The 20,083-nt window shown below is 44.3% G+C and overlaps 1 protein-coding gene across 6 annotated transcripts in view; it reads left to right on the plus strand.

The window, feature by feature from the left end:
• Positions 1-20,083, plus strand: part of rbm25b (RNA binding motif protein 25b) — a 162,424-nt gene that overhangs the window by 77,977 nt on the left and 64,364 nt on the right. For 4 of the 6 annotated variants that reach the window (XR_005458465.1, XM_038781556.1, XM_038781547.1 and 1 more), the window contains exons 5-8: positions 1,469-1,666; positions 3,502-3,559; positions 7,666-7,826; positions 13,853-14,029. Coding sequence is in view for 5 of the 6 variants with exons in the window: in XM_038781556.1 (XP_038637484.1) it covers positions 1,469-1,666; positions 3,502-3,559; positions 7,666-7,826; positions 13,853-14,029 (594 nt within the window). In the remaining variant the exon portion in view is untranslated. The remainder of the gene's footprint in view (positions 1-1,468; positions 1,667-3,501; positions 3,560-7,665; positions 7,827-13,852; positions 14,030-20,083) is intronic. The other 2 variants (XM_038781527.1, XM_038781537.1) reach the window with 2 other exon arrangements.

The following is a 20,083-nucleotide window of genomic DNA, read 5'->3' on the forward strand; positions in this document are numbered from 1 at the left end:
GTTATTTTACCTGCCAGTATCCTTTCATGTCTCTTTTGCTCTCCTATTTTCCTTTTTACGTCCTCTTGCACATTTTATACTCCTCGAGGTTTGCTGTTGTATGAACCCTCTGCATCTGCCATTGACTTCCCTTTTTCACCTCCAAAGTGTCTTTTCCTAGTCTAGTCTGGCAAAATCATATCTGATCTTATTAAAATCAGCCTTCCCTCCATTTAGAACTTTGATTTCAGGCCCATCCCTATCCTTTTCCATAACAATCTTGAAATAACATAGAACATAGAACAGTACAGCACAGAACAGGCCCTTCGGCCCTCAATGTTGTGCCGAGCCATGATCACCCTACTCAAAACCCACGTATCCACCCTATACCCGTAACCCAACAACCCCCCCCTTAACCTTACTTTTATTAGGACACTACGGGCAATTTAGCATGGCCAATCCACCTAACCCGCACATCTTTGGACTGTGGGTGGAAACCGGAGCACCCGGAGGAAACCCACGCACACAGGGGGAGGACGTGCAGACTCCACACAGACAGTGACCCAGCCGGGAATCGAACCTAGGACCCTGGAGCTGTGAAGCATTTATGCTAACCACCATGCTACCCTGCTGCCCGATAACATAGTTATGATTCCTGTCTGTAGGGGCAACACGGAGATGCAGTGGTTTGCACTGATGCCTCACAGCGCCGAGGGCCCGGATTAGATCCCGGGGCACTGTCTGGGTGGATTTTTCACTTTGTGTCTGTGTGGGTCTCATCTCTACAACCCAAATATGTGCAACCCAAAAATGATTGCTGTCTGCAAAATGCTCCGCCACTGATTCCACTGACCTGGCTTCATTACCTAAAATTAAGCCCAGGACCTCTTTTAGAGACCTCTTTCTCTTTTTGCCTTTTTCTCACTCCCTCTATCCATTTCCAAGTAACTTTCCCCTTTTTTGATTTTTTTTACTAACTTTTCTTCATTCCTTCATTACCTTTCTGTTTGCTCATTCTCATGTGTCCATGAGGAGAAACAGCAGTGTTCACACAAGGGATGGTGAAGTGGGGACCATTGACTCTCATTCGAAGGGGTGAAACTTCAGTGTGATTTGCAGATCCTAGCCAATTAAGAGTAACCGCTCTATGGCTGTATTCCATAATAATTTAAATTGAAAACTTTAGATCAATGATTCTTGTGACAAAAGATTTCACAGCAGAATATCAGTCTTTTCCACTTTATATCCCCTTTCTCTAATCTTCATTATTTGCAGTATTCTGCATGGTCTACTGTAGTCTCTAAATTTCATTCTGAACAATTTGATTATATTTAAAGAAATTTGTACATGTGCATACACCCATTTGGACCTTGTGATATCAATAGGTTCACACAACTGGCATCCTTTATTCTTTAATATACTCTCTAACCAACGTGACAACTTAGCACGAAAGTATTGTCTTCAACTTTTTTTATTTTGTGAATAATAGATTCAAACATTCCAGTGTTTCACACAGGTATTGGTACCAACCTCTGTACCTATGGTTGGAAAGCATATTGGACCAAGGAAGGACCATTCTAGTCAGAGGAGTCGTGATAATGATGAAAACAGTGGCCCTACTACAACGGTTTTCGTTGGCAACATATCGGAGAAAGCTTCTGATATGCTAATCAGGCAGTTACTTGCAGTAAGTTTGTATTTTGCAATTCAGTAACGTGTAGAGCACAGTTCATACAAATGATTTTTCTTCTTTACAATCTTCTCCCTGATGAATTGGTGGCTCATGCTGCTTTGAGACAGTGGGTGTTAGCAGTCACCTACCCCAAGTGGTCGTTCTTTATTTATGAGTCCAGATGTTTATTCTTGGTGGGCTATTTGACCATAGTTATCTGACAGTGGAGTGTGATCCTTTTCCTTTCCTCACACCCACCCACCCCATGCCCAAGCCCCATCATCCAATCACATTCTCAATTGAAGTACAGGTCAAGCAGTTACATACGTTAAACTATTAGATGTGCCCCTCAGAACCAGCACGCTAAAACGCAAATTATAATGCCTGAATTTACTGTGATGAATACTTGATCTTTGATTATTTGCAGGTAACACCTCATATTTCAACATAGCTAAATGCTGAATATGAATGGTTTAAGATAAATTAGATCAACATTTAGAATTACAGATCTTGTAGTATTTTCATGTATGCAAGTACACTTTACAATTAAAATTTGCAAGTATGAACAAACAAAATAACGGAGGTAGGCCATTCAGCCCCTCAAGCCATCCGCCATTCAATAAGATCATGGCTGAGTTCCACATTTCCATTTACCCCGATGAACATTACATTCTTTGGCAGGAGAATCAATCTACCTCTGCCTTAAAAGAATTAGTGATGTCACTTTCACTCCCTTCTGAGGCAGAGTTCAATGTTGCACAAATCTCAAGAGAAAAAAATTCTCCTCATCTTTGCTCTATAAGGGTGATCCACAAATTTTAAATCTGTGTCCCTTAGTGCTGGACTCGCCTACAAGAGGGAACATCATTTCCCCATCTACCTTGTCAATACCATTTGGATCTTGTATACTTCAATCAAGTCACCCTTTATTCACCTAAACTGTAGTGGAAACGAGTCCAGCCATTCCAAATTATCCTCATAAGACAAACGTCCGTTTCAGCAGTTAGTCATATAAACCACCTCTGAAACACCCCCTAACTCATTTAGATATTTCCTTAAATAAGGAGTCATACAGCGCACAGTGCTTGAGATGTGGTCTCACCAATGCCTTGTATCACTGAAGCATAACGTCCTTCCGTTTATGTTAAATTCCTCTCGTAATAAAATATAGCATTCCATGAGGCTTCTTGATTTCGTGCTGCATCTGCATTATAACATTTTGTGATTCATGCATAAAAACATCTAAATCCTCCGCCTTGACATCCATCCTGCAGTCTCCATTTAAGTAATACCCTGCTTTTTTTTATTCGTCCTGCCAAAGTGAGCAACTTTACATGTTTCACACATATACTCAATCAGTCAGATTGTTGCCACTGAACCTATTTACATCCATCTGCAAACTCCGTAGGTCTTCACAATATGCTTTCCTACCAATCTATGCTGTCTGGAAATTTAGCTGTCATACCTTTGATCCCTTCATCTCAGTCATTGATGTAAGTTGTAAAATAGTTGTAAATTGAGACCCCAGCACAGATGCTAGTGGGGCTCCACTCGTCATATCCTGCCAATCAGACAAAGATCCATTTACACATACTCTATTTGCTCCCAGCCAAGACTAATACGTTAAGCCCCTACATTACATAATGAACTTTAATTTTTTGCAATAATATTTTTGTAACGCCTTAGCAAATGCTTTCTGGAAGTCCGGTACAGTACATATAGACTCGTTCTATCCACAACCACATGTTACACCTTCAAAAAGCTCAAGTAAATTGGTTAACCATGATTCTCCCAGTGGGTTGTTTCAAATTTATTTTTAAAAAGATACTGTAATCCTCTCCAATTTGCAGAAATGTGGCTTGGTTCTAAGCTGGAAGAGAGTACAAGGGGCTTCAGGAAAGTTGCAAGGTATGTATGTATGATTTATACATCTAATTCTGAGTTGTATATAATGGGCTATAATTCAGCAATTGATATGTTAATTTCATCTGCTCGTAAGTGTGTTCTTATACTTTCCACTGGCATCTATTAACAGGTTTTTGAAGCGCTTAATCATATTTGTTCCAAAATACCATGTCATGCATGGTAACACATGGTGCCTCCCACAGGCAGCTTCCTGTGCATTGTTTCTCTCTTTTGCTGCTAAGGTAATAAATGAGCGGCACGGCAGTAGTGCTTAGCACTGTTGCTTCACACGCCGGGGTCCCAGGTTCGATTCCCGGCTTGGGTCACTGTCTGTGCGGAGTCTGCACGTTCTCCCCATGTCTGTGTGGGTTTCCTCCAGGTGCTCCGGTTTCCTCCCACAGTCCAAAGACATGCAGGTTAGGTGGATTGGCCATGCAAAATTGCCCTTCGTGTCCAAAAAAGGTTAGGAGGGATGATTGGGTTACGGGGATAGGGTGGAGGTGAGGGCTAAAGTGGGTTGGTGCAGACTCGATGGGCCAAATGGCCTCTTTCTGCACTGTATGTTCTATGTTTATTATGTTCTATGGTGCTTTTCACAGAAGAGTGGAGAGATTTTCTGGTGACCAATGCTTCTTCCTCAACTAATGCCAATCAAGTAAAGTTGGTCCAGATTTTCTTGGCAAAATAACGGCGAGGCTAATAGGGCTCTACTTTATGTACAGACAGGTACAGTAACTTCACACAAGGAGCTGAATCACGGTTAATCTAAAATGCCCAAAGGTTGGTCCACTCCATTGTTATCTTTGCAAAGCATTGTAGAATCATCGAATGATGCGCAGGAAGAAACCATTTGACCCACTGTGCCTGTGCTTGTTTGGTAGATTAAATAATCAACTCCCAGCTCTTTCCTCATAGTTGTGTAAATCCTGTACCTTAATGTGTATATCCAATTTCTTCTTGCATGTTACTATTGAAACTGTTGCAAGTGTCCCTTTTCGGCAGTATATTCTAGATCGCGATGACCTCCTGTATCTTCCTTTTTTGGTCAATCACCTTCAGTCTGCATCCTCTTTTGCCACTGGAAACATCATCTTGTTTACTCGTATCAAAACGTTTTCTGATTTTGAACACCTCCAGTAAGTGTCATGGTAACCATATTTGCTTTAAGGGACACAACTCCAGTCTGTCTGGATAACTCTTTTATTCCAGGTTGTGTTCCAATAAAAATCACTTAATTTCCCTTCAAAGATTTGTGTGCATGCACCCCATCATTTCTCATTCTCTCCTGCAACCCCCATCATTTAATTAATTTTGCCTCATTTCCTGACCAAAATATGTTACTTCCCGCTTTGCTTTGTTAAATTCCATCTGTCATCAATCTGCCCAATTGATTAACCTGTTTCTGTCCTCCAGAAGACTGTTACAATCCTCCACAAGTGCCCTGTCATTAGCAAAGTTTAAAATTATACCCTAAATACCCAAGTCCTGATCAGAAGTATATATCAAAACAGCGGTCCTAACACCCTGGGATTACAAGTCTGTGAAAACAATAGTTCACTGCTATTGTCTGCTTTCTATTTCTTGGCCAATGTTCCATTTGTCCTGCAGCTGTTTCTTTAACTTTGCTAATGAATCTTATTAGAACAACATAGAACATACAGTGCAGAAGGAGGCCTTTCGGCCCATCAAGTCTGCACAGACCCACTTAAGCCCTCACTTCCACCCTATCCCAATAACCCCATCTAACCTTCTTTTGGTCGTTAAGGGCAATTTATCATGGCCAATCCACCTAACCTGCACATCTTTGGACTGTGGGAGGAAACCGGAGTACCCGGAGGAAACCCATGCAGACACTGGGAGAACGTACAGACTCCGCACAGATGGTGACCCAGCGGGGAATCGAACCTGGGACCCTGGCGCTGTGAAGCCACAGTGCTATCCATTTGTGCTGCAGTGCTAGCCACTTGTGCTGCAGTGCTAGCCACTTGTGCTGCCGTTGTGAAATGTTACGTTGTCAAGAATCTTCTGTTGTCCTGATGCGTACAAGATGGAAAGCTTGGATAGCATGGCACTTTTTTCCCCCTGTAATTGTGAACATTTTCATGTCTCATTTTAACCTTATTATTTTAGTCATCCTGGGAACTCTGAAAGAATGCCTTTTCTTACTCCTCGTAGAAGTTTAGTTATTCTGTACCTGATCTTGTCATCTTTTGAATGTTCAGGATAGTGTCTTGCCTCACCAATTCTTTTATTGCAGTCCACCTAGGCCAGATCCACTTTTAGTGAAGTTAGCGCTTCTCCAGTTAAGTATTTTTATGCTTGTCTTTACCTTGTCCTTTTCCATTACGGTTCTAAACCCAATGCCATTGTGAATCTTAAAAACACTTCCACTGAAACCATTTTCTCCACTTTATTCCTAGAAGTAGTTCATGCACACACCTTTCTTCATTGGATTGAAACAAACGGAGCAACATTTCAGAAATTTAGCCTGTTACTAACTCAGCCTATATTAGAAAAATTGAAGTGCTTTGTTGTCACAACTCTAGTCTTCGAAACTTGCCGAGAAAGTGATTTTTTTGGAGAGGGGGGGGGGGGGGGGAAGAGAGATAAAAAGTAACTTATTTGTTGAGAAGTGTTTGGAGCTTCCGAAGGAGATATTAGTAAGATGCTGTGCAAAATGCAAGTTCCTCATAATTAGTTCAACTGGCAGTGACTTGGAGCAGAGCTCTTCTTTCAGGGCAGGAAATTATTCATGTGAAGGGGAAAAAAGTACAGTAGATTTTAAAGCAGCTATTCAAGGGCAAATAGAAAAAGATTAAAGTCAAACGGGGCATAGCGAGTTTATTAATAATTATAAAGGTGCCTAAAATATGCTGATTGTGGGTTAAATCCGACATTTTCAAAAAAATTTTTAATTAAACCATTTTCAAAGTACATACATTGCTGTTCGCTTTCATTGTACAGTCACAAATGTTCCTTCTTGGGTTTTCTCAATTACAGGTCTGTTGTCGTCTGGCTCGGCATACAATCCCCCCCCCCCCCCCCCACCCCCCCCCCCCCCCCCCCCCCCCCCCCCCCCCCCCCCCCCCCCCCCCCCCCCCCCCCCCCCCCCCCCCCCCCCCCCCCCCCCCCCCCCGCCCCCTTGCTCTTCCCATCTTCCAGTGTTGTGACCCTACCGTAAGTGTATCGGCCCCTGACCAAAAGTGGTGTCGGTGAGTGCTGGTGTGAATCTGTGGTTATTGCTGATGAGGGCTTTTTCGGACATTTCGGTCACTCCGAATTGCTGACGTAGTTGGATCCATGTCTGGAGGGTGGCTATCACACCGGGCTGCTGGAGTGTTACTTGGGAGGGGATGGGAGTGCTGCCATGGCAAAGGCCTGGAGAGAGGTCCACTGCAGGAGGCCTCCTCAACATGCACCCACTCGGCCTCTGGCTCCTTTATCCATCCCATCACTCTTTCTACTATCCCTGTCCAGTGGTAGAATTGTAGGTTTGGGAGGGCTAACCCTCTCCTGGATTTTGTTTTTTGCAGGACCTTCTTTGTGATCCTAGCATTCTTTCCCCCCCATACAAACGCCATGATTAATTTGTCCAGAGCGTTGAAATAGGCCTTGGGGATATAGATCGGGATGGATCTCAGTAGGAAGAGATATGGGCAGTATTCATTTTGATCGTCTGCACTCTCCCTGCCAGGGACAGTGGGAGTGTGTTCTACCTCTGCAGGTCCTTTTTGACTTCCTCTGTCAGACTGGCCAGGGTCCATTTGTGCATTCATGTCCAGTCATGAGCGATTAGGAAAAGCATACATTTAAGATTTAATGCCCAGTACCTTATTCCTGAAGTGATGAAGCCTAGCTTTTCAGCATCCATATTAGGAATGTGTGTCCAGCAAGATTCGATTATGTACCCAACAGTATATCCTCCTCTGGACCTTTTTGTGAAAATTATCCATTGCACACTTTGCATTTTTGTAAAGTCTACTTTTTCAACAATGTCTGGTGGATACCAAAAGCAGATAAATGAATAGGCGTTGAAATTATTACAGCTTTAGCAATTTTTATATCTAAATGTTAAATGTAATTTAATCAAGCCGTTTTTGTTTTGGTAGCATTTGGTTTTTGTGAGTATAAAGAACCCGAATCTACGCTACGTGCTTTAAGATTGTTGCATGAGCTTCAAGTGGGAGACAAGAAACTACTTGTGAAAGTAGACGCGAAGACCAAAGCCCAGCTGGATGAGTGGAAGGCCAAAAAGAAAGGAGTCAATGGAGTATGTTACAATTCTGTAATCGCCTGAGTGCTTTTATATTCGCAACCTGAAAAAACCTATCCACATTGCATGTAAAATGTAACCACTTACTCGCAGTTCTCAATTAATGTTTGCCCATTTGAAGTATACCAGGCCTTGTTATTGAAGAGTTGTCTTTATTCTGAACTTGGTAGCCATTATAAATTAGGGTAAATTTTACTCCATCACAGCCGATTTATTATTTACCTAAGAAGTTTGGAAGATGAAAAAAATATAATTATTGAGCATTATTTTAAAAATGAAATAATGCCGCGGGGGGGGGGGGGGGGGGGTGGGGTGTGTTCATATCAAACCAGGAACAAAGAAAAGTACAGCACAGCAACAGACCCTTCAGCCCTCCAAGCCTGCGCTGACCATGCTGCCCGTCTAAACTAAAATCTTCTGCACTTCCGGGGTCCGTAACCCTCTCTTCCCATCCTCTTCTTGTATTTGTCAACATGCCCCTTAAACGTCACTATTGTCCCTGATTCCACCACCTTGTCCGGCAGCGAGTTCCAGGCACCCACTCCCCTCTGTGTAAAAAAAAAAGAAAGAAAAACAGGCCTCGTACATCTCCTCTAAACCTTGCCCCTCGCACCTTATACCTATGCCCCCTAGTAATTAACCCCTCTACCCTGGGAAAAAGTCTCTGACTATCCACTCTGTCTATGTCCCTCATAATTTTGTAGACCTCTGTCAGGTCGCCCCCTCAACCTCCGTTGTTCCGGTGAGAACAAAAGGAGTTTATTCAACCTCTCCTCATAGCTAATGCCCTCCATACCAGGCAACATCCTGGTAAATCTCTTCTGCACCCTCTCTAAATCCTCCACATCCTTCTGGTAGTGTGGCGACCAGAATTGAACACTATATTTTGATAGTCCTCATCGCTACCTGCAATTCTACCCACCTTTGTGTCGTCTGCAAACTTACTAATCAGACCAGTTACATTTTCCTCCAAATCATTTATATATACTACGAACAGCAAAGGCCCCAGCACTGATCCCTGCGGAACACCACTCGTCACAGCCCTCCAATCAGAAAAGCACCCTTCAATTGCTACTCTCTGCCTTCTATGACCTAGCCAGTTCTGTATCCATCTTGCCAGCTCACCCCTGATCCCGTGTGACTTCAACGTTTGTACCAGTCTGCCATGAGGGACTTTGTCAAAGGCCTTACTGAAGTCCGTATAGACAACATCCACTGCCCTACCTGCATCAATCATCTTTGTGACCTCAAAATACTCCATCACGTTAGTGAGACACGACCTCCCCTTCACAAAACCATGCTGCCTCTCACTAATACGTCCATTTGCTTCCAAATGGGACTCGTTCCTGTCTTGAAGAATTCTCTCCAGTAATTTCTCTACCACTGACGTAAGGCTCACTGGCCTGTAGTTCCCTGGATTATCCTTGCTACCCTTCTTAAACAAAGGAACAGCATTGGCTATTCGCCAGTCTTCCGGGACATCACCTTAAGGTAGTGAGGGTCCAAAGATTTCTGTCAAGGCCTCAGCAATTTCCTCTCTAGTATTCTCTTCAGTATTCTGGGGTAGATCCCATCGGGCCATGGGGACATATCTAAATTAATATTCTTCAAGACGCCCAACACCTCGTCTTTTTGGAACTCAATGTGACCCAGGCTATCTACACAACCTTCTCCAGACTCAACATTCACCAATTCCTGCTCTTTGGTGAATACTGATGCAAAGTATTCATTTGTACCTCGCCCATTTCCTCTGGCTCCACCAAGTTTCCCTCACCTGTCCTTCAGTGATCCCACCCTTTCCTGGCTACCCTCTTGCTTTTTATGTATGTGTAAAAAGTCTTGGAATTTTCCTTAACCCTCTTAGCCAATGACTTTTTGTGACCCCTTTTAAGCCCTCCTGACTCCTTGCTTAAGTTCCTTGCTTAAGTTCCTTCCTACTTTCCTTATATTCCACACAGGCTTTGTCTGTTCCCAGCCTTCTAGCCCTGACAAATGTCTCCTTTTTCTTTTTGACGAGGCCTACAATACCTCTCGTTTTCTAAGGTTCCCGAAATTTGCCGTATTTATTCTTCTTCCGCACAGGAACCTCTTCGTTGTGAACAGACTTCCGCGTCGGTGGGGGTGGAAGAATATTTATTTCCCAGCCAAATGTAGACTTGAGGCTTCTGAGAGGGCTTTATACAGCTATAATTTTTAGTCCTGATTCTGTTGCGTACTGTCCCAGTGATTGTGGTGAGACAGCACTTGGAAGGGACAAAATTCAATTTACTACTCTGTCCCAGTTGATGTGTTCAGATTTCAGATATGCTCATGCTGTGATGATTTTTGATTGTTGAGCAACCTTCTTTTCCTATATAAGAACATAAGAACATAAGAACTAGGAGCAGGAGTAGGCCATCTGGCCCCTCGAGCCTGCTCCGCCATTCAGTTAGATCATGGCTGATCTTTTGTGGACTCAGCTCCACTTTCCGGCCCCAACACCATAACCCTTAATCCCTTTATTCTTCAAAAAACTATCTATCTTTACCTTAAAAACATGTAATGAAGGAGCCTCAACTGCTTCACTGGGCAAGGAATTCCATAGATTCACAACCCTTTGGGTGAAGAAGTTCCTCCTAAACTCAGTCCTAAATCTACTTCCCCTTATTTGAGGCTATGCCCCCTAGTTCTGCTGTCACCCGCCAGTGGAAACAACCTGCCCGCATCTATCCTATCTATTCCCTTCATAATTTTAAATGTTTCTATAAGATCCCCCCTCATCCTTCTAAATTCCAACGAGTACAGTCCCAGTCTACTCAACCTCTCCTCATAATCCAACCCCTTCAGCTCTGGGATTAACCTAGTGAATCTCCTCTGCACACCCTCCAGCGCCAGTACGTCCTTTCTCAAGTAAGGAGACCAAAACTGAACACAATACTCCAGGTGTGGCCGCACTAACACCTTATACAATTGCAACATAACCTCCCTAGTCTTAAACTCCATCCCTCTAGCAATGAAGGACAAAATTCCATTTGCCTTCTTAATCACCTGTTGCACTTGTAAACCAACCTTCTGTGACTCATGCACTAGCACACCCAAGTCTCTCTGAACAGCGGCATGCTTTAATATTTTATCGTTTAAATAATAATCCCATTTGCTGTTATTCCTACCAAAATGGATAACCTCACATTTGTCAACATTGTATTCCATCTGCCAGACGATAGCCCATTCACTTAACCTATCCAAATCCCTCTGCAGACTTCCAGTATCCTCTGCACTTTTCGCTTTACCACTCATCTTAGTGTCATCTGCAAACTTGGACACATTGCCCTTGGTCCCCAACTCCAAATCATCAATGTCAATTGTGGGCCCAACACGGATCCCTGAGGGACACCACTAACTACTGATTGCCAACCAGAGAAACACCCATTTATCCCAACTCTTTGCTTTCTATTAATTAACCAATCCTCTATCCATGCTACTACTTTACCCTTAATGCCATGCATCTTTATCTTATGCAGCAACCTTTTGTGTGGCACCTTGTCAAAGGCTTTCTGGAAATCCAGATATACCACATCCATCGGCTCCCCGTTATCTACTGCACTGGTAATGTCCTCAAAAAATTCCACTAAATTAGTTAGGCATGACCTGCCTTTAACGAACCCATGCTGCGTCTGCCCAATGGGACAATTTCTATCCAGATGCCTCGCAATTTCTTCCTTGATGATAGATTCCAGCATCTTCCCTATTACCGAAGTTAAACTCACTGGCCTATAATTTCCTGCTTTCTGCCTACCTCCTTTTTTAAACAGTGGCGTCACGTTTGCTAATTTCCAATCCACCGGGACCACCCAGAGTCTAGTGAATTTCGGTAAATTATCACTAGTGCATCTGCAATTTCCCTAGCCATCTCTTTTAGCACTCTGGGATGCATTCCATCAGGGCCAGGAGACTTGTCTACCTTTAGCCCCATTAGCTTGCCCATCACTCCCTCCTTAGTGATAACAATCCTCTCAAGGTCCTCACCTGTCATAGCCTCATTTCTATCAGTCGCTGGCATGTTATTTGTGTCTTCCACTGTGAAGACCGACCCAAAAACCTGTTCAGTTCCTCAGCCATTTCCTCATTTCCCATTATTAAAACTCCCTTCTCATCCTCTAAAGGACCAATATTTACCTTAGCCACTCTTTTTTGTCTTATATATTTGTAAAACTTTTACTGTCTGTTTTTATATTCTGAGCAAGTTTACTCTCATACTCTATCTTACTCTTCTTTATAGCTTTTTTAGTAGCTTTCTGTTGCCCCCTAAAGATTTCCCAGTCCTCTAATCTCCCAGCAATCTTTGCCACTTTATATGCTTTTTCCTTCAATTTGATACTCTCCCTTATTTCCTTAGATATCCACGGTCGATTTTCCCTCTTTCTTCCGTCCTTCCTTTTTGTTGGTATAAACCTTTGCTGAGCACTGTGAAAAATCGCTTGGAAGGTTCTCCACTGTTCCTCAACTGTTCCACCATAAAGTCTTAGCTCCCAGTCTACCTTAGCTAGTTCTTCTCTCATCCCCTTGTAATCTCCTTTGTTTAAACACAAAACACTAGTATTTGATTTTACTTTCTCACCCTCCATCTGTATTTTAAATTCCACCATATTGTCTTTTTAAAAAAATTTTTTTTTTTTATAAATTTAGATTACCCAATTATTTTTTACAATTAAGGGGCAATTTAGCGTGGCCAATCCACCTACTCTGCACATTTTTGGGTTGTGGGGGCGAAACCCACGCAGACACAGGGAGAATGTGCAAACTCCACACAGACAGTGACCCAGAGCCGGGATCGAACCTGGGACCTCAGCGCCGTGAGGCGGTTGTGCTAACCACTTGGCCACCGTGCTGCCCAATTCCACCATATTGTGATCGCTCCTTCCGAGAGGATACCTAACTATGAGATCATGAATCAATCCTGTCTCATTACACAGGACAAGATCTAGGACCGCTTGTTCCCTCGTAGGTTCCATTACATACTGTTCTAGGAAACTATCGCGGATACATTCTATAAACTCCTCCTCACGGTTGCCTTGACCGACCTGGTTAAACCAATCGACATGTAGATTAAAATCCCCCATGATAACTGCTGTACCATTTCTACATGCATCAGTTATTTCTTTGTTTATTGCCTGCCCCACCATCTCGTTACTATTTGGTGGCCGATAGACTACTCCTATCAGTGACTTTTTCGCCTTACTATTCCTGATTTCCACCCAAATGGATTCAACCTTATCCTCCATAGCACCGATGTCATCCCTTACTATTGCCCGGATGTCATCCTTAAATAACAGAGCAACACCACCTCCCTTACCATCCACTCTGTCCTTCCGAATAGTTTGATACCCTCGGATATTTAACTCCCAGTCGTGACCATCCTTTTACCATGTTTCAGTAATGGCCACTAAATCATAGTCATTTAGGATGATTTGTGCCACCAACTCATTACTTTATTCCGAATACTACGAGCATTCAGGTAAAGTACACTTATGTTGGTTTTTTTACCTTTGTTTTGAATCTTAACATCTCCAGTTTTATTCCTTTTGTTATTACTGGGCCTATTCACTGTGCTCCCCTCAGTCACTGTACCTTGTACTGTCGCCCTTATGGATTTCTGACTATGTCTTCTCTGCCTTGCACTTTTCCCCTTACTTCCTTTTGTTTCTGTCCCTGTTTTACTCCCTTCCAACTTCCAGCATTGGTTCCCATCCCCCTGCCACATTAGTTTAAACCCTCCCCAACAGCTCTTTGAGACTCTCAGCTTACCAGTGGACTGAGTGAATTCAAAATCTCCAAATTTTCAAATCCAGAGATGCAGCTTACGCAGCTAATGGCTAATTAAAAAAAAAAGGCAAATTCTGCCTCTTGGTGGAAATACTGAATATAAGCGAATCATGAGAAAGAGAAGTTTTGTTTCAGCTAGAAACTATTCAGCTGCAATCTGTATCGTTTTGTGAGCAATCCTTAATATTCGTTATAATTTTGATTCTTGTTGCATCCTGAAGGATACAAAGACAGAAGATGCATCAGACGACGTTGTAGATGAGGAAACCAAGAGAAGAGATCAGATTGTGAAGGGAGCAATTGAAGGGCTAATAAGAGAGTACTCCAGTGAATTAAATGCACCTTCTCAAGACCAAGATGCACATCCTAGAAAGAAGAAAAAGGAAAAGAAAGAGGAGGTATTTATTTGTGTTATAACTGTGAAATGTATGACACACAAGGAGGCAATTCAGCTCATCTGTCTACTGGCCAAGAAGGAGCTATTTTTGGAAACCCCATCTCCTAGCCCTTGCTCTTGAATCCCTGTCTTGAATCTTATGGGGTTATAAGTGCATATCCATGTGCATTTTAAATGTGATGTGGAGATTTTTCATAGATTTCACAGTGCAGAAGGAGGCCATTTGGCCCATCGAGTCCGTACCGTCTCTTGGAAAGAGCACCCTACCCAAGGTCAACACCTCCACCCTATCCCCATAACCTAGTAACCCCACCCAACACCAAGGGCAATTTTGAACACTAAGGGCATCTTCTTTGACTTGTCTAACTCTCTGCTTTTTTGAACATGCTCAACTGTTCTCTTTACATTGACCTGTCTCCGAACCAGGTCAAAGGGATCAGGTCCAACTAAAAACAGAGTGAAAAAAAGTTGCTTAAGCTCTCTTCAAAATACTGCTGCACGTGCAATCTACTATCTTTTCAGTTGCCTTCACCATAGATAAAGTGGATACAACCCTGAAAGCACCAAGAATGGGAAGTTCACCAGGATAGTAGCACGGTAGTATTGTGGGTAGCACAATCGCTTCACAGCTCCAGGGTCCCAGGTTCGATTCTGGCTTGGGTCACTGTCTGTGCGGAGTCTGCACATCCTCCCCGTGTGTGCGTGGGTTTCCTCCGGGTGCTCCGGTTTCCTCCCCCATTCCAAAGATGTGCAGGTTAGGTGGATTGGCCATGATAAATTGCCCTAGTGTACAAAATTGCCCTTAGTGTTGGGTGGGATTACTGGGTTATGGGGATGGGGTGGAGTTGTTGACCTTGGGTAGGGTGCTCTTTCCAAGAGCCGGTGCAGACTCGATGGGCTGAATGGCCTCCTTCTGAACGGTAAATTCTATAATTCTATGGTCTACCCAGAATTTCTTGGGATTCAGAACCCAAATGGCATCGCTCTCCTCCAATAACCTTGAGACTGGAATAATCCTGAAAGTCTGACACCAGCCCATTATCATTACCATCCTAATGCTTGGAAAACCACCTCAGGATCCTTTATCACAGCTGCTGATCCCCTGATAAGTATTTGCTTTTCTCCTTTATCGCAGCCTCGGATCTGTGCTCTGCTCCTGGCATGTGTGTTTGAATGTTGAATGCATTTCCCATTATATTAAAGACACACAACTTTTGAATTATTTTTGACCAGTTGAATTTCTAGCCATAATTTACATTGTGTATCATTTGTGAATTGGTTACCATGGAAGGGGGACTGTCAATCAGAAGAGTAAAACGTTCAGAATTAGGAACTTGGAAAAAAAGACCTTCATATGTTTCAACAAAGTAAGGGTGGGAGCAGGATATTCAGTTAATGCCATGCATGCTGAAAGACTGAAACTACTGGAAATATGTGAAATATATGTTAAAAGTATGTAGGCCCCTTCAGATCATAAAATGTTAATGTATTAAAATGGAACAAGCCACGTATTTAATGCCAAGGCTGCCTCAGCTACTACCTTGGCTGTTCAGCTCTTGTCAACCATGTGTTTGCAGTTTATTTACAGCAAATCAATGACCTCCAGTTGTTCTACTTTTAAAAGCCGCAGGAGGTGAATGTTATGACTGATAGATCAAAAAATGGAAGTGTTTAAGTCAAGTAAAACTAGTCTAAAATAAGGAGTAAAGTGATGTAACATTGATAAACCTTTTTGGAAATTGATCATCAGATCTGAAGTTCCAAGGGACTTCCGTTAGCGGCCACGGAGGGGTAGGTTGCACATTTGATAGCTCCCGCTTTTAACGGACTTTTGGACCTTTTTCCCCTGGGTTTCTTCGGATTTTATGGGATAAAGCAGTGAAGAGTGAGACAGTAAGGAGAAATCCCCCTCTAGTGTATGGAGAATTGGACCAGAAGTGGCTGTGTGAGAAGACAAAGTCCTGGAAGGTAGACGCAAGCAGAGCAGGTAACACGGGACAGCATGACGGATTGGTTATTTGAGGAGATACTCCAGGTGGACAGGAAATACTCGGAGGCTCCGGACGTGGGGCTACGGAGGGACTGGCGGAGGTTACAGATGGAATTTGGGCTGTTGACCACCAGGAAAGCAGTGGACCAGTTGAGGAAGGCAAGAGGGGTGATCGATGTGTACAAGGAAAAGGCAAGCAGAATGTTAGCGCACCAACTCAGGAAAAGAGATGCGACTAGGTAGATAGGTAAAGTAAAGAGTAGGGATGGTAATACTGTCCTGGACCCAGCGAGGGTGAATGAGGTGTTTAAGGACTTTTATAGTTATATGAGTCGGAACCCCCGGCTGGAGTGGAGGGGATGAGGCAATTTCTGCATCAGTTGAGGTTCCCGAGGGTGGATGAGGACCTGGTGGAGCGGCTGGGTGCCCCAATTGAGATTGAGGAAATAATCAAGGGGCTGGAGGGCATGCAGTCGGGCAAGGCCCCGGGGCCTGACGGCTACCTGGTGGAATTCCACAAGAAGTTTTCTGAGATATTGAGCCCACTGCTAGTGAGGACATTTAATGGAGCAAGAGAGAAGGGAGTCCTCCCCCCAACAATGTTGCAGGCCTCGATTTCATTGATCTTGAAACGGGAGAAGGATCCAGAGCAATGCGTGTCATATAGGCCGATTTCTCTACTGAATGTGGATGCCAAACTGCTGGCTAAGATACTGGCTGCAAGGATAGAGGACTGTGTCCTGGGGGTGATGGGGGAAGATCAGAATAGAACATAGAACATTACAGCGCAGTACAGGCCCTTCGGCCCTCGATGTTGTGCCGATCTGTGAAACTCTAAAGCCCATCTCCACTATTCCCTTATCATCCATATGTCTATCCAATGACCATTTGAATGGCCTTAGTGTTGGCGAGTCCACTACTGTTGCAGGCAGGGCATTCCACGCCCTTACTACTCTCCGAGTAAAGAACCGACCTCTGACATCTGTCCTGTATCTATCACCCCTCGATTTACTATGTCCCCTCATGCTAGACCATCCAAGGAAAAAGGCACTCTATGTCCACCCTATCTAACCCTCTGATCAACTTTATGCCTCAATTAAGTCACCTCTTAACCTTCTCTCTAACGAAAACAGCCTCAAGTCCCTCAGAAGATCTTCTCTCCATACCAGGCAACATTCTGGTAAATCTCCTCTGCACCCTTTCCAATGCTTCCATATCCTTCCAATAATGCGGCGACCAGAACTGCATGCAATACTCCAAATGCGGCCGCACCAGAGTTTTGTACAGCTGCAACATGACCTCATGGCTCCGAAACTCAATCGCTCTACCAGTAAAAGCTAACACATCATACGCCTTTTAAAAAAAATAAATAAATTTAAGAGTACCCAATTATTTTTTTTTCCAATTAAGGGGCAATTTAGCATGGCCAATCCACCTAACTGCACATCTTTTGGGTTGTGGGGGTGAAATGGGGAGACATGGGGAGAATGTGCAAACTCCACACGGACAGTGACCCAGGGCCGGGATTCGAAACTGGGTCCTCAGCGCCGCAGTCCCAGTTCTATCCACTGCGCCACATGCCGCCCGCGTACACCACCTTAACAACCCCCTCAACCTGGGTGGCAACTTTCATGGATCTTTGTACATGGGCACCGAGATCTCTCTGCTTATCCACACTACCAAGAATCTTGGCATTAGCCCAGTACTCTTCCTGTTACTCTTTCCAAAATGAATCACCTCATACTTTTCTGCATTAAACTCCCATTTGCCACCCCTCAGCCCAGCTCTGCAGCTTATCTATGTCCCTCTGTAACCTGCAACATCCTTCCACACTGTCCACAACTCCACCCTGCCCAAGGTTAACACCTCCACCCCATCCCCATAACCCAGTAACCCCACCCAACACTAAGGGCAATTTTGGACACTAAGGGCAATTTATCATGGCCAATCCACCTAACCTGCACATCTTTGGACTGTGGGAGGAAACCGGAGCACCCGGAGGAAACCCATGCACACACGGGGAGGATGTGCAGACTCTGCACAGACAGTGACCCAAGCCGGAATCGAACCTGGGACCCTGGAGCTGTGAAGCGATTGTGCCATCCACAATGCTACCGTGCTGCCAAAGTGAATGTCAGGAATGGGTTTTGACTTTGGCAGCACGGTAGCATTGTAGATGTTCCGGAGTTGGCAGAGGGCAGGAATTAGAAGGATGGGGGATCTATTTATAGATGAGAGCTTTTCCAGCTTGAGAGCTTTGGAGGATAAATTTAAATTGCCAGCAGGGAATGGTTTTAGGTATTTGCAGGTGCGCGACTTCCTGAGAAAACAGGTGCCGGCCTTTCCACTGCTGCTGCCATGGGGTTACAGGATAGAGTAGTTTCCAGTACCTGGGTGGGAGAGGGGAAGGTATCAGATATTTACCAGGAGCTTTCGGAGGCAGAGGATACTCCGGTGGAGGAGCTTAAGGGTAAGTGGGAGGACAAGCTAGGAGGTGGGATAGAGGCGGGTCCATGGGCGGATGTCCTCAGCAGGGTTAATACCTCCTCATCGTGCGCCAGGCTCAGCCCATAGGTTGTTTGAGGTGTGTGAAGATTGGGCTGGGTAGGGGGGGGGGAAATGTTTGTTTTACCATGTTGATGTCAGTGTTTTTGTTACTGTTATAAAAATTTTCAAATCCCTTATTAAAATATTTTAAAAAGATCTGAAGTTCCGAAAGTTCATTCTCAGATCAAGGCATTCCAAAGTTCCCAGGAAGACATTGTGCTACAATTTTCATTGACTTTGGTTGTAATTGTGTAGAATGCCAAAGAGCTAAGTACAGCCAGTCAAAATTGTGTGGGTGTGATTGAGACATTCGTTCAAGAACATCGAACAGTACAGGTCCTTCGGCCCACGATGTTGTGCCGACCATTTATCCTAATTGAAGATCAACCTAACCTGCACCCCTTCAATTTACTGCTGTCTATGCGCCTGTCTAAGAGTAGCTTAAATGTCCCTAATGACTCTGATTCCACCACCTCTGCTGGCAGTGCATTCCACACACCCACCACTCTGTGTAAAGAACCTACCTCTGACATCTCCCCTGTACCTTTCTCCAATCACCGTAAAATTATGTCTCCTTGTGACAGTCGTTTCCGCCTGGGGAAAATTCACTGGCTGTCCACTCTATCCATGCCTCTCATCACCTTGTGCAGCTCCATCGAGTCACCTCTCTTCCTTCTTCGCTCCAGTGAGAAAAGCCCTAGCTCCCTCGACCTTTCTACATAAGATATGGCCCTCGAACTCAATGCCACGTTCCTGCACTCTCCCCAAACCCCGTGATGCCTTAGAAACCTGTCTGTTTCCTTAAATGTATTCAGTGACTTGGCCTGCACAGCGTTCAGTGGTAGAGAATTCCACAGGTTCACCACCTTCCGAGGAAGAATTTTCTCCCCATCTCAGCCCAAAATGGCTTACTCCGTATCTTGAGACTATGGCTGCTTGTTTTAGACCGCTCCCCAGTCCCCCAGCAAGAAGAAACAACATCTCTGCACCCAGGCTGCCCAGCCCGAATTTTCTACGTTTCTATGAGATTCTCTCTCTCTCTCTCTCTCTCTCTCCGCTCTCTCTCTCTCTCTCTCTCTCTCTCTCTCTCTCCCCCCCCCCCCCCCCCCCCCCCCCCCCGCCTCGTTCTTGTAAATTCCAGTGAATATAGGCCCAGTCGACCCAATCTCTCCTCGTATAACAGTCCTGTCATCCCAGGGAACAGCCTAGTGCTGCACTCCCTCTCTGGCCATATATCCTTTATTAGATCAGGAGACCAAAACAACACGCACACTCCAATTGTAGTCCCACCAAGGCCCTGTACAGCTGCAGGAAGACATACTTGTTTCTATACTCAAGACCTCTTACACTGAAGGCCAACATACGATTTCCTTTCCCACTACTTGCTGAATCTGCATGTTTGCTTTCAGTAATTGTGTAGAAGGACACTGGTCCCTTGGTATGCCAACATTTCCCAATCTAGGTGGCGCAGTGTTCAGCCCTGCTGCCTAGGGCGCTGAGGACCCAGGTTAGAGCTCG

This window comes from Scyliorhinus canicula, chromosome 2 (assembly GCF_902713615.1).
Source record: "Scyliorhinus canicula chromosome 2, sScyCan1.1, whole genome shotgun sequence".
Lineage (NCBI taxonomy): Eukaryota > Metazoa > Chordata > Chondrichthyes > Carcharhiniformes > Scyliorhinidae > Scyliorhinus > Scyliorhinus canicula.